The sequence below is a fragment of the Halichoeres trimaculatus genome, unplaced genomic scaffold (genome assembly GCF_033239565.1).
Source record: "Halichoeres trimaculatus isolate MK-OKI-2021-1 unplaced genomic scaffold, fHalTri1.1 fHalTri1_scaffold_23, whole genome shotgun sequence".
Lineage (NCBI taxonomy): Eukaryota > Metazoa > Chordata > Actinopteri > Labriformes > Labridae > Halichoeres > Halichoeres trimaculatus.
In genome coordinates this window covers 21352236-21366995 of record NW_027437201.1, presented here as the reverse complement: position 1 = coordinate 21366995, position 14760 = coordinate 21352236, and the positions used below count along the sequence as shown (strand labels likewise).

The 14760-nt window shown below is 40.1% G+C and overlaps 2 protein-coding genes across 3 annotated transcripts; both read left to right on the top strand.

The window, feature by feature from the left end:
- Positions 1 to 979: 979 nt before the first annotated feature.
- On the top strand, positions 980 to 9373 carry stub1 (STIP1 homology and U-Box containing protein 1). Of its 2 annotated transcripts, XM_074663976.1 has the most exons (8): positions 980 to 1107; positions 1918 to 2133; positions 3785 to 3983; positions 4185 to 4350; positions 5114 to 5189; positions 5272 to 5328; positions 6024 to 6140; positions 7630 to 9372. In XM_074663976.1, exons 2-8 carry the CDS (start codon positions 2020 to 2022, stop codon positions 7753 to 7755), a joined length of 855 nt encoding a protein of 284 aa, XP_074520077.1. In that variant the 5' UTR covers positions 980 to 1107; positions 1918 to 2019; the 3' UTR covers positions 7756 to 9372. The 2 variants fall into 2 exon arrangements, with proteins under 2 accessions (XP_074520077.1, XP_074520078.1); XM_074663977.1 differs by lacking the exon at positions 980 to 1107 and having other exon boundaries at positions 1953 to 2133; positions 7630 to 9373.
- A 1584-nt stretch (positions 9374 to 10957) lies between these two features.
- On the top strand, positions 10958 to 12598 carry LOC141785138 (C-reactive protein-like). Its single transcript, XM_074663293.1, has 3 exons — positions 10958 to 11103; positions 11213 to 11291; positions 11379 to 12598. Exons 1-3 carry the CDS (start codon positions 11101 to 11103, stop codon positions 11987 to 11989), a joined length of 693 nt encoding a protein of 230 aa, XP_074519394.1. The 5' UTR covers positions 10958 to 11100; the 3' UTR covers positions 11990 to 12598.
- Positions 12599 to 14760: the final 2162 nt, after the last annotated feature.

The following is a 14760-nucleotide window of genomic DNA, read 5'->3' as shown; positions in this document are numbered from 1 at the left end:
ACTTTCACAAAAAAAACTCAAAAGGCCACTCTTGCACCGTGGGTTGTGGTTTACGCGGATGGGAAAATAATCATAAGGTCCAAACTCATGTCAAACTTTCACAAAAATGTGGTTTATTAATCCAAAAAAAATCAAACAAACGGAGAACAAAGGAAAACTCCCCATGTGGCTCCCGCTCCGGTAAAAAACCATCTGCCCACCCAGGTGCATGCTGGTCCCTACCGTAAGCTTACCTATATAACCTAAAGTGCCACCGTGCCCAATTTAAACAAATAATTAACAAAACACCCAAACTAAAGGAATGGTAAACTACTAAAATACTAACAAAAACGTAATCATAATTAAATCAAAATAAATTGATTTAAAAATAGTAAAAATCTAAACACTAAACTAAATTCTAAACAAAGCAAAGAAAAACACTAAATAGCTCCTACACCAGGCCTTGCCCATCTAATATCAACCAACTGTGAGTCCCACATGAATTTACCTCTGGGCGAAATTTTGTTACTTCTCTGTAAAACTTTCCTAAGATGTTTGTTTGTACATTTTCTATCCATTATGCCAATTCTGTCAACCATAAGAGACGGTGTCTGAAAATTAATATTTTGGTGACTTAAGTGACATTTTATTAACTCATTCATGCCAGTGGGTATGGCCTTTGCAATGGAAACAAACTCTCTGTATTTGACTGGAAGAATTTTAGCTTTCAAAAGTTTTCATAACGGTAAAGGTTGCCATTCTCATCAAATAAAGCTGTCACAAAAATTATGTTCCTCTCAATCCATCTCTCTTTATATATACTATTGTTGTTGATAGTAATATGCCCATTGTTCCAAATTATTTCCTTGTGCGGGGAAAAGTTGTTAACAAAACACAATTTCTAAGAGAGTAAGGCCTGTTGATAATACTTTGAGAGCTTCAGTGGCAAGACTATACAAAATGTAAGCATCCAACGTCCCCTCGGCTTCCGTCGACGTCGCGTAAGCGCTTGACGTCAGCATAACAACAACCTGTCATGAACCTCGAATGTGACAAAATAACAGACTAACACTTGATTTTATAACATATTAAGACGTTTTCACCTGGATGCAAGATTCTTTCTTTAAGGTGAGGTCTGGTAATCCTTCCTCCTTTAAACTGAAACATAATTTACATTCAGAGTAGCTTAAATCAAAGTAAATATGATGTGGAGCTAACAGGCTAACTTAGCATTAGCCGATGTCTGGGTTCTGAGGTTGGTACCCGGCGTTGTGGTTGATGTCCAGGTACATGGTAGACAGGATTTTTCAGGCCTGACGGGTACTGAAACATCTCAATAATCTTCCGATAGAATCGTAAGCATTATGATAAAAGTTAAAACCGCCGAATTTGCATTAATATATGAGTCTTACGCCCGGCGTAGCAGGCTAGCTAAGCTAACTAGCTAGCTAACATCTCACCGATCTTTTTCCTCTCCAGAAACAAAGGTAAAATCTGTTTTCACTGTTTGTCAGTTGTTGTTAATACAGAATATGAATGTAAAGTGTGAGTGTGTTAAGCTTTAACACTCTTAGGTGCAGTAATTTGTTTATAATCTGAAACTATTTAAGTATAGCAGCGGTGTAACGTTACATTTAAAGCCCTCCTGTGACGCTATGTTATAATGTTTTCTGAAGGCTAACTAGCACTGCTGCTGTTTTAGTCCCCACTAATGTCCGTCACATGAATAGTTAATTCACCCACAGTGTTGGGAGCTACCTCGCTTATGTGCTCACTCAGCGAATAAAACCAATGCTTTCGGGGTGGCATCTCGGCTCAGACACTACTGCACCTCATCCTCCCAAGCACGCATTGCAGGTACAATGCAGTGCGTGCGAGCCGTGGATGGTGACCTAACTCTGCATGCACTGTGTCTCTGATCTGGTTCGCGAGGTCCAGGGGGGACAGGGCATTCTTGAACCTGTCAGCTAGCCAGCCGAAGAGACGGGGAACAGGATAGGGAAGCAGGGCGAGGCGGGCCCCGCGGAGCCGGTGGAGAAGATGGCCGGCAGCCCGGAGAAGAGCTCCAACGCACAGGAGCTGAAGGAGCAGGGCAACCGACTGTTCCTGTGCCGCAAGTACCAAGAAGCTGCTACATGCTACAGTAAAGCCATTGTGAGTAGCAGTTATAAATGTTTATGCAGACAATTTAGAACAGGGGTCTTCAACCTGTCGCTCTGGAGCCTCATGCAGCTCTTTGACTCCTTCGTAGTGGCTCCTTGTAGCTTTAAAAAATATTATTGAAATAAAGAATTTTTATTTTTCTTACAGAGAGTATTGATGATTAAGACACTGACACTAGAGCCCGACCGATGTGGGATTTTTGTGGCCGATGCCGATACCACTACTGGGGGCAAAAAAAAGCCGATATCCGATATATCAACTGATATCCGATATACTGGCTGATATATATATATAATAAAGTCATTGATATACACGGGATATATACTGTATATAATCACAAATCATTATAATACCCATATGATTCAAGACAGAGACAGAACACTATTAAAATTAAAACAAGGAACTTTAATTATAAAACTGTCAACATAAGAACTGTAGTGTTAACCAATGATAAATAAGAACAAGCTGTAAACACAATAATAAATAAAGAAGTCTAACTGTAAACACAGTAAGTACAAAACCCAAAAAAAATGTGAACACACAATGAGCAACTTAAACGACGTTAAAACGCCGAAATATAGCCTTACATTAGATAATGGTGGACCGGTGAGTTAACAGTAGCATTTATCTCTGTTTATCACACAAAAAAGCAACTTACACGATGTTAAAACGTCATTCTGTAGTCTTACATTAGATAATGGTGGACGGAGGGGGCGGGCACTCGGCCAGTGTGCAGCCCATCACACAGACACACAGGAGCAGGAGCCACAGAATCTCTGTGAAGCAAAATTTTTAAATCGGCAACATTTTGGCCGATGTCGATTAATCGGTGACAGGCATAATCGGCCCGATTAATCGGTTAATCGATTAATCGGTCGGGGTCTAATTGACACTGAATAAACTCATGCAATAACATTTTGTTGAACCAAATATGCATCACGTCTTGAAATAAAGCTTTCAAAGAAAAAAGTAAAATTTTGGCAAGTTTGTTTTTGACTTTTTGCAAATAATTTCAAATTAATGTTTTTCTAAACAATTTTCCAAATTTAGAAAAAAACAGTAAATTTTTTGAAAAATTTTGCAAAAATTCGTCATTTAATTTATTTTTTGCAAATGTATAGAATTTGTATTTTGGCAATTTTTTTTCGAAATGTCAACATTTTAGGAAGTTTTGCACATTTTTTAATTTCTTTTTCTTCTTTAATGTTACAAATTTTTGAAATTTCAATTTAATTTAAAATTTTTTTGAAAGAGGAAAAATTCATAAATTTTGCTAATTTCTGAAACTTATATAGCAAATTTTTCCATTTGTTTAATATCTGCAAATTTAATCAAAAAAAAAAAATGTCACTTTTACAATTTTGTAAACACAAAACAAAATCTTGTTTAGATAATTATTCACTGGATTTTTACTATGTATAGAATTTTAAACGCTATATTTTGTGTTCATTGTAAAGATGAAGTAGATTTTGTTGCGCCTGAATGACTTTAATCCAGGTGAGCTGAGGAAAAATTAAAGGTTGCAGACCCCTGATTTAGAAGAATGTGCTGAGAAATATTAGAGTAAATGTATCCACCCTAAAATCTGCCGTGCTGGAATATCACTGTACATGTGTAATGCCTGTTTTGTCCCGTCTCCCAGAATCGTAATCCATCTGTGGCAGTGTACTACACCAACAGGGCTCTGTGCCATGTGAAGCTGCAGCAGCATGACAAGGCCCTGGCAGACTGTAAGCATGCGCTGGAGCTGGACAGCCAGTCAGTAAAGGCCCACTTCTTCCTGGGCCAGTGTCACCTGGAGCTGGAGAACTACGACGAGGCAATCGGAAACCTGCAGAAAGGTCAGTGAAAACGTCGACAGCTGGGGAAACTAGTGCAGGGTTTTTGCAGTGGTCTGTTGGAGCATCTTACTTTTATATTGCACAAAGTTGCTGATGCATTTCCTCATTTTTGAGTGACCCAATATGTTTTAGTTTTTCAAGATCACAGAAGCCGTTAAGATGTTAAACAAGTGAAACTATCGTTACGCTATTTTCCCACAGCTTATAACCTTGCAAAAGAGCAGAGGCTGAACTTTGGAGACGACATCCCCAGCGCTCTGCGCATTGCAAAGAAAAAACGCTGGAATAGCATCGAAGAGAAGCGCATTAATCAGGAGAACGAGTTGCACGCCTATCTGACCAAACTCATCCTGGCTGAGAAGGAGAGGTGAGGAAGCTTTTTGACCCCTCTCTTTAAAGTATAAGTTTGGTTTATACAGCTTTTACATTGTTTAGAGAATGAAGCAGAACAAAATACTCACCCAGAAGGCTTTCCTGATCCAAGCAGTGCTTCGGGAGATATTTAGATCCGAAATCGTGCAGCGGACGTCCGTATAATGGGATCCATTGGGGCATAGACAGCGCCGCTCCTAAAACTGCATTAATCATCCAAAAACTTGTGTTTTTCACCAATATTCCATCATGGTCCGCTCCGGGTTAGTCCTCTGCTGCAGTCTGTGTCACTACAGACAGCGCTGTGTGGCTGTAATGACCTCTGAATTGACGAAGACTTTGTTTACGTTTGCCCCTCCGTGCATGTGCAGTACTCTCTGGAGAGCTGACTCCACTTCCTCCTTTCTTTGAGGGGCAAACGTAAACAAAGTCTTCGTCAGTTCAGAGGTCATTACAGCCACACAGCGCTGTCTGGAGTGACACAGACTGCAGCAGATGACTAACCTGGAGCGGACCATGATGGAATATCAGTGAAAAATCCCATTATACGGACGTCCGCTGCACGATTTTGGATCTAAATATCTCCCAAAGCACTGCTTGGATCAGGAAAACCTTCTGGGTGAGGATTTTGTTCTACTTCATTCTATAAACAATGTAAAAGCTGTATAAATCGAACTTATCCTTTAATGCAGTTATTATCATACTGTACTGAGTGAAAGGATAATTCATGTTGTGTTTGTTTATCCTGATTTCTGCAGAGAACAAGAAGAATACAAAGAGAAACAGGACGACAATCTGAACGGAGCAGATGTGGCAAAGATCGGCTCCAAACATGTACGTCTAACTGAAGTGCTGAGTTTTTTATGCTTTTATAAACTTTGATGAAGATGATCTGACATGCATGTGTGTCATTTAGGACAAGTACCTAATGGACATGAATGAGCTCTTCTCTCAAGTGGATGAAAAGAGAAAAGTGAGTATATGACTGGCTTTCATGAGCCGAGCGTGTTCAGCTCTTTGATCGTATTGATTCATGCAGCCGGTCACTTCCTCCACCCACTGATGCTTATTAAAAGAGAAGTGGAGTCTCCATCATGCACAGGTCACCACCACCGTCCATCAAAGCTAACAGACACTGATCACATTCACCCACACAGACCCATATTAGCTTACACCTCCTTCACACCATCTTCTTTCATCGTTGACATGGTAACAGGAGGAGCTCAGCAGGTGTGCAGATATGATCACTCACTTCAGACGCTGTTTTTTTTTTTTTTGTGGTGTAGACATTGTGTCTGCGTTTTTCATGTACCGTTTTTTCTGCTGATGTGGTGATAACCAGGGCATTTGTGAGAAAAGCATCTTTACTGCCGGTCACCAGACCAACTGTTTCTATGGTAACCACCAGTATTTTGTTCAACGATCCAGTGTCGGTGCTGTACATAAGGTAGTTTCCATGTAATTGTCAGCTTTAATGACACCTCACAGGCCGTCTGTGGGCGCTATAGGGGCGAGTGCTATTTATAACTGTGTAACAATGGTGTTAGTGCTGATGGGTCCACAGACTTTATTAAAATGACACTTACTTATTTGGAGATGATGAAACATTTTATGGGCTGTCCACTGCTTAGCATTTCAGTTGTTTCCCTTTTTTTCTACCACCTCCAGAAGCGGGAGATCCCTGATTACCTGTGCGGGAAAATCAGTTTTGAGCTCATGAGGGAGCCCTGCATCACCCCCAGTGGCATCACCTATGATCGTAAGGACATTGAGGAGCACTTACAGGTAAAGTCATCAGCAGTGCCTCCGTTAATGTTTATAATAAAACTGAGGAAACACAGTCGTGTGAGAAGTAGGTGAAGAAAACTCTCAAAGCAGCCACAGACCCACTGTAACAGCCACAACATAAACAGGAAATACTGTTTTTTTAATCTGTTTACTTTGACTCACTGTTAAAGTTTGTGTTTTCATGTGGTTCAGTCTCTCACTGACATCCACACATTTCTGTTATTTTCATCAAACTAAGAGAAGTGGTGTGAACTTCATGTGGACGGCGTCTTTATTGAGGTTCCAGACTCCTCCTATAGAAACAAATACTGACCACAGAGATGTGACTTCCACAGACAGCTCAATCTAAAGTGCGTCCTTTTGTTATCGGGGCTGTCGGTTAAATAAGTTGAAGTTGAAATGTAAAAAAAAACAAAAATCCTTTTTACCTTCTTCAGTTTTTTTGCGTGTTTTGTGTTTATGATCCTCGAGATACGGTGGTCAGTGGGTGTCGGACGATTTGCAAAAGCAACAACATGAATGTAAAGCAAAAACACAAATGCAAAATCAAAAACATAAATGAAAATGCAAATACTACGAAACAAATGTAAAAGCTAAAACACAAAAGCAAAAGCTACAAAACAAGTGCAAAAGCTACAAAAAGAGTCCAAAAGCCTCAACACAAATGCCAAAGCTACAAAAAGAATGAAAAAGCTAGTACACAAATGCAAAAGCTATAAAATGAATGCAAAAGCTACAAAATGAATGCAAAAGCTACAAAAAGAATGCAAAAGCTAGTACACAAATGCAAAAGCTAGTACACAAATGCAAAAGCTGCAAAAACAAGTGCAAAAGCTACCACACAAATTTAAAAGCTACAAAAAGAGTGCAAAAGCTACAAAATGAATGAAAAAGCTAGTACACAAATGTTAAAGTTAAAACTCTAATGCAAAAGCTACAAAACGAGTTCAAAAGCTACTACATGAATGCAAAAGCTCATACACAAATGCAAAAGCTACAAAAAGAATGCAAAAGCTAAAAAACCACAGAAGTTTAAATTGGTCAGTTTTCTCCAGAGAGACAGAAAAGATGTGAAAGTAAGTAAATGATTTTCTTTAAAACTTTATCTCTGATAAATGAAGCTTTGTAGGGGCCTCACCTTGTTTTATCCTCAATGGTTTTTATATTTCATTATTCACCGGAAAACAATGTCATCTTATATTTAGCTTTATGAATCAGTAATGTTAGCATTAAAGCTGTATTTATCATAGCTTAAGGATAAAAAGAAAAAAAATATTTTCCAAATCGGCTGACACCTACCAGCCACCGTATCGACCTGCTCAAGTAGCAAATTACAAATATGGTACAAGCCTGATCGATTTATGTGTGGTCTGTAGTTTTCTTTCAGTCTCAGAGGGAAACTGGAAGAAAACACTTGTAAAAAGAGCTTGAATGAGCTGAATAACAAACACTGCTAACGTTAGCATGCTACCTCCTCTGTGTGCAGCGAGTGGGCCATTTTGACCCAGTCACCAGAAGTCCTCTGACCCAGGACCAGCTGATCCCCAACCTGGCCATGAAGGAGGTGATCGATGCCTTTATCCAGGAGAACGGTTGGGTGGAGGACTACTGAAGGTGCCCCCCACCCTGCTCCCATCTCTCCACCATAACCCCCAGATACCCCCCCCTCACAAAGCCTGGACAGCACGAGACTCTGAGAACAGATCACCCTCTTGCCTGGATACAAACTTTAACAGAAGCGGGAAAAGCCACATTATGGACTACCACAACGGGAGCCACGCCCCCTGACCCCGACCCCGCCCCTCACATTTTGTCTTTGCTGTAAAATCTCTGCTCCGATCTTGTGAGGCTTGATGTTTCAGGCCTGCTTCTCCCTTTAAACCCCTTCATCCTGCACTTTCTCTATCACTTCCTGTCGTTCTCGTCTTCACAGCTCGACTCCTTTCTCTGCTAAAAACCAGGGGCCATGTTCTCAGGTCTCTCCTGCTCTGTTCCTCCTTCTCTGAGTGCCACAACTCTATGACAAGCATCAGCATTGCACTCCAGTCTTTCACAGAAACCACCCATATGTAAAAAAAACAACACGCGGTGGTTGAAGATATTCGACGTCGGCCTTTGTTTGGCGTTTACTCCAGTATTCCTTTTTCATGTCTTTCATCGAACGGCGAGACTTTGTCCACTTCTTGATGTAAATTTACTGAAGTGGGACCTCAAATGCCAAAAAACTGATCTCACGAGGGTGACCAGTTTGTATGCAAGTTTTACATTACCTGGAAACTAGTCCTAGAAAATTAAGCCCCTCCCCCTTCATGTGTCTTCATACTGTAAGATTTTAAGTAGTGTTATTTCCTGTGCATATCAATCACAGCCCGTTACAGACAATTTAATGAGTTGAATGTACGCATCATCTGCTCCTTAGTTTAGGTTTGACTGATTCTTCATCAGGACAATGAACAAAGGTTTTCAGGAAAAGCGGCCTTGAACTGGAAACAAAAAATGAATGAAAGCACCTGCTGCTCACAGAAAAAAAAACAAGTTTTCACATTGCTGGATATTAATGGAAAGTGTTGAAATGTTTGATCTTTGCCGGCTGACATCAGCTGCTGTGGTTGGCGTGTAAATGGTCCGTGCTGTCTGTGTCGATCATAAAAACAAAAATGTGTTTGGACGTCGTGTTTGGCTCGTGCTGTTTGCCTGGATTGACATCGGATCTCACAACAAGCATGAAGTGAATTTCCTTTTTTTTTTTTCCTATCGAAGGCTTGAAGATGTGGATTTCTGGCCTTTTTGCTGTTAATCTGACACACCCTCTCCTTAAAGTGTGACGTTTTAGAGAGAAGATGGTTGTGACGGCGTTCAAAAATCAGTCATCCTCCTCTGTTAGAAATGCTGGAAGAGTTGTAACCATCTGTTCTCGCTCATTTTCAGTTCAGCGCGATGATTTTACCTGTTTTATTTCAGCTGAATGTGTGTCTGTGGCGACCTTGGCCTGTCGGTGGTTGGTGTCGGCGTGCAGGCCGTGTAAATACGTTGCTTGTGTATCTCAGATTTATTTCTTGACAACGTAGGTTTCTTGTTTTTCTGGAGAATCCTAGAGCTTGACAAACTGTATTAAATGTAGATATGTTGATAACATGAATGCCTGGAACCGTTTTCATTTTGTCCCCATTAAACCGTGAACTTTGAGTTTTGTTTGTTGTGTTTTTGACACAAGATTATCATTAAAGAGATACCAAGTATGAAGACGACTGGGCTCCGTTTTTTCTGGATACCAGCGGCTCTTCCACTCTCTTCCACTCTATTGGTGATTAAAGACTCTGACACTAAATAAAATCCTGTGTTAACATTTAGTTGAACTAAATCTTCATCCCATCTGTCAATAAAGCCTGACACCGCTCTACTTCACCTCCTACAACATCAACAGCCCACCAACTTTCCATGCACCTGTGGCTAACCTCAAGTTTTACAGCCCTGGGAAGATAACTACATCTACAAAAAGACTCATCTGGAAGAAAATACAGATTTTAATTCTGTGTGGATGGATTCATTTAACCGTCAACGTGCCAGCTTAATATACAGGATTGATATTTGGCAAGACATTAGCAAAAAAAAAAGGGTTTGTTGAGTGACATTAATATATTTTATGAAATTCAAATATTCTTCAAAAAAATCAAAATTGTGGAAAAATTATTGAATTTCCTTTTTTTAAAATTTAGCAATTTTTTTTGAATGTACACTAATTTTTTTTAAATTTGCAGCTACTTTGTTTTTAATTTTTGCAAATTTGTAAAGGTTTAAATCTTTTTGAAATTTCTGAAAATTATTAAAAATAAAAAACTAAGACATCGCTGAACAATTTGATAAAGTCCAAAAAGCATACATTTTTGCATATTATTTTCACATTTCAAAAAGTTTTTGTGAATTCATGATTTTTTTTATTTTTTTGCAAATTTTTCGAAAATTAAAAGAATGGGAATTTTGCAAATCAATTGAATTTAAAATGTGTAATACTTTTGCCAGAAATAAAAAACAAACACTTTTTATTTAGTTTATTATTATTATTATTATTATTATTTTTTTATTATTTTATTTTATTTTATTTTATTTATTTATTTATTTTTGGGGGGGGGGGTATTTTGACAATGATGAGAAATTTTTGCAAATTCATGATTTCTTTTTCAAATTTTTGAAATTGAAAAATAGTTTTTTTTCTAATTAATTAAATTCAAAATGTGTTACACTTTTACAAATAAAAATGATAAATAAATCAATAAATTGAAAAAAACAAACACTTTTTTTTGGGGGGGGGGCATTTTGACAATGTTGAGAATTTTTTGTTAATTCATGATTTTTTTTGCAAATATTTGAAATAAAAAAAATGAGAATTTTGCAACTTAAGTTTGAAATTTGTTATACTTTTTCCAAAAAGAAAAAAAAAACACTTCTTTGGGGGGTAGAATTTTTGACGATATTGAGAAATTTTTGCAAAGTTCCAAAAATGTCAAATTTTTTGAATGTCTCAGTGCTTTTGTTAATTTAATCAAATCTATCTGCATGAGTTCACTTTTAATTTGGTTGAAATGACCCTTTATTTCATCAATCAGCCATAACTTCATTTTTACCAAATGTGAGGGATTATTGACCAAACGCTGCAGAAATCTCTGACATCTGCTCCTGAAGGATCGTTCAAACCTTGCAAACCTTTAGTCCTGTAATAGATGCACACACAGTCACACACACCCAGTGGAAAAAGTGTGTGTGTGCGTCAGACACACAGCAGATAGAGGCAGCATCGCTCAGCCCCTCACACACCGGGCCCTTTGTCAGAGCATCCGATGGACAGCTGACATCACGGCCTGTGCTAGGAGGGAAGAGGACGACAGCACGAGGGCTGTGAGGGAGCCGGACTGAGTTAGCAACATCCAGGATCAACGAAAACAAAAACAAAACAAACAAAATGGTAAGAACAGCTGATCGTTTCCTAACTTGTTTGATTTGTGATGTGAGTTCATGGATCTTTGTTTCCTGGTCTCTGTAGAAGCTGAGGGATGTGTGTGTGTGTTTTTCAGGGTCTCAACATCGTGAGGTTTTTCCTGGTTGTACTCGGAGTCTTTGGATGCTGCATGACGCATCCCTCTGCCACCCAAGGTCAGACACACACTGTTTACATGTGAAGCTGTTTCTCCTTTTGATGTGTTTTCTCTGAAACTCCTCTTTCCTGACGTGCTCCTTCAGTGGGTCTGAGTGACAAAGTCCTGGTCTTCCCCTATGAGACGGACTTCAGCTTCGTGGCCCTGATCCCTCAGAAGGAGATGGGCCTCAGAGCCTTCACCCTCTGCATGCGCGTGGCCACCGAGCTCCCCGAAGAACGCCAGATCATCCTGTTCGCCTACCGCACGCCTGACTACGATGAGCTCAACGTGTGGCGTGAGAAGGACGGTCGGGTCTCCTTCTACCTGAGCGGCGACGGCTGCTTCTTCCACCTGCCGCCCCTCTCCACCTTCCGCTCCAGCCTCTGCCTCACCTGGGAGTCCCGCACCGGCCTCGCCGCCTTCTGGGTGGAGGGGAGACGCAGCACCTACCAGGTGTACAAACCGGGGCACACCATCCGTCCTAAGGGGACCGTCCTCCTGGGGCAGGACCCCGACAAACACCTGGGGGGGTTGGAGGCCGTGCAGAGCTTCGTGGGGGAGGTGACGGATCTGAACATGTGGGACTTCGTGCTGTCCAGGAGCATGATCCAGGCCTGGCACTACGGCCACAAGGTGCCCAAGGGGAACGTCTTCGACTGGGCCAACATGGAGTACGAGCTGAGCGGGAACGTGATGGTGGTGGACGACGACTGACTGGAGGCGGAGTCCAACGGGAAGAGGGACCAGGCCTGGGAGGTCTGTGTGGGACTGGTTCTCATGTGTGTGATGGTTCTGCTCCGGTTCAGTGTTGCTCTGTGTTAGTCTCTGCAGAAACAAGAGGATTTAGGAACTTCTTTCTTTTTGTCCTTCTTTTTTTTTAAAATTTCTTTCTTTTTTCTTTTTGCTCCCTTGTCTTCCTTTTTCTTTCTTTCTAGTTCTTTTTTAGTTCCTTTGATTTTTTCTTTTTTTTTTTTCCTGTCTTCCTTTTTCTGACCTTTTTTTGCCTTCTTTTCTTACCTCCTTTTTTTCTTTTTTTTATTTTTCTTCTTTTATTATTATTTCTTTCCTTTTTTCTCTCTTTCACTCTTTTTTTTCTTTCCTTCTATTTTACTTTTTTTTCTTTTCCTTTCTTTCTTTCATTTTACTTTTCTTTTTCTTTCTTTCTATTTTCTTTTCCTTTTTTCCTCTTTTTTTCTTCCATTTTTTCCAGTCTTTTTTTTTTCTTTTCTTTTTTCCTGTCTTTCTTTTTATTCTTTCTTACCTTCTTTTTTCTTTCTTTTTTATTCTTATTTTTTAATTATTTTCTTTCTTTCTTTCTTTCTTTCTTTCCCCTCACTGTCAGAGTGGAGAAACAAACAGGCAGACGTTGAACTGAGAAGCAGAAAAAATTCCCTGAAGTATCCAGAGGGGGGCGCTGTGTTACTGGTTCACACTAAACAGACTCTCCTGTCAAACAGCAGAATCATGCTCACATTTAATATAAGGATGTGAAGAAGCTTCATTGAAGGAGATTTTTTAACAACACTAACACTGAATGATAAATAAAATATTTTATATTTATTTAAAAAAAGCGTCTTCTCAAAAAATAATTATTTTTTTTTTTTCTTTTTTGAGAGGGTGAAGATTTAGCAGATTAAATTGAAAGTTTTTAATGAGCTCACACTGACATTATGCTTTTATGTTTTGAACTCTCACCTGCTTTTTTAACATGTAATTAAATAAAAAAACAGGAAAAAGTAAGATAAAAACACATGATCCTCTTAAAAAAAAGTGTTTTAATTGTAACATAATTTAGAATCAGTAAAGAAAATCAGACTCGGTTTAATTTGTTTTTGAGGCACAGATTTGTTTGTACTGTAACACTAATATAAAAACAAACTGTTTTATTTCTTCAGTGGAGCAGATGATTTAACCTGAGACAAATAACAATCGTTGTGTTTGAAATCTGTCACAGTCATGTTGTTTTTGGTCGGAGGACTCGTGAATTTTCCTCTGATGTAAAAACGCTTTGGGTCTGAAATAAAAATCTCTCCATGATGTGCAGAATTTCTCCTTTGAACTTTGAGAGCTTCTTTCTCTGCTGATGAGCTTTTTGAAAAATGTTGGGGATTAAAACTTGACCATTCTGATTCCTGATTTTCTTTATTCTTTTGTTTTGTTTTGTCTTTTTCTCCTTAATTGTTTCTGTTTCCATTCTTCTTCCTTTACTGAATCTGTCCAGAGGAGGTGGTGAGATGCAAAAAAACAAAAACACCCAATAAATAAATAAATTTCAAAAGAAAAAAACCCAAACATGATTATCTGGTAAGTCTTATTTTCTGATTTCTTTCCGTTCTTCCTGAGATTTCCTCTCTTTCTGTTCCTCTTCCTGAGCTTTCACAAATTAGAGATCTCTGGGTTTCACTGGGGAGTCACGTTGATGCGTATTGACTTTTTAGAATAATAAAAGTAATGATGAAAACACTTAATCTGACTTGGATGTGATGAGTCATTTGTGTGTGTAACACAGTAACCCAAAGTTCCTGTCGTCTCCTCTATCTGCTTCCTCCTCCTCCTCGCCTCACTCCATCATCTCCATCCTGACCTCTGCAGAGTTTCCAGCACACAGCCCGCACAGGCTCCCTTCAGGGTGGGAAAGTGCAGTGTTTTTTCTCCTCCGTGTGTGTGTGTGTGTGTGTGTGTGTGTGTGTGTGTGTGTGTGTGTGTGTATCCCGTCTGAATCAGCCGTGGGCTCTCTTGAGCAGCTAAATAAGGAGAAGGCCGGGCCAACGAGTTCTGACTGCGGGTCAGCAGCCAAATGTTCCACCTTCTTGGATGTTGCAATGCATCAATCGCAGTGCCCACTCACTGTGAGGTAACACCTTTGTGGACCATCTGCCCAGGCCTGGCTTCTCTCAGCCCTCTGGTACACACACACACACACACACACGAAACACACACACACAAGGTCTGTTGTTTCTTTCTTTTCGCATCTCTGCCCGAGAGGGGAAATCATTCTCAGACATGCGAAGAGATGAGTGTAAACCTCTGATTTTTCTTTGTGTTGAGGATTAAAAACATTTCAGAGCCTGTTCGACGACTTTTTGTCTTTAAACTCTTTAAAAATGAGATTTCTCAAGCTTTACGCAGAGTTTTTCTCAGGGTTGTGTGCGGCCTCAAAGCAAATGAGAGATAAAACGAGTGTCCAGGCCTCTCCTCAGACTGGATAATTATTCCCTCTGTGTTTCTTCGCTGCATGTTTTATCCGACCCAGCAAACACTCGCAGGGCTCAGTGGACAGTGGGGCCCTGCCGGTGCAGGCCTGTGAGATCTGCATATTGGCCCCGTGGTGGTTTCAGCCGTCTGAGGCGGTGCCGCTCTGCTCTGCTCTGCTCGCTGCGTCCTCTGACCGCGTGTCTGTGCGTGCCGAGCTGGTGAGTGTGTTTTCCACGCGAGAGGAGATAGACGGCGTGAGGGAGCCCCCCGCGTGAGCCGGAGCGAGGGGG

Excerpts from the sequence above, each read along its gene's own strand:
- stub1 (XM_074663977.1), top strand. The coding sequence starts at position 2,020 with ATGGCCGGCAGCCCGGAGAAGAGCTCCAACGCACAGGAGCTGAAGGAG. Across the intron at positions 2,134-3,784 it reads CATGCTACAGTAAAGCCATT|AATCGTAATCCATCTGTGGC; the intron begins GTGAGTAGCAGT and ends CCCGTCTCCCAG. Across the intron at positions 4,351-5,113 it reads ATCCTGGCTGAGAAGGAGAG|AGAACAAGAAGAATACAAAG; the intron begins GTGAGGAAGCTT and ends TGATTTCTGCAG.
- LOC141785138 (XM_074663293.1), top strand. Across the intron at positions 11,292-11,378 it reads GCATCCCTCTGCCACCCAAG|TGGGTCTGAGTGACAAAGTC; the intron begins GTCAGACACACA and ends GTGCTCCTTCAG.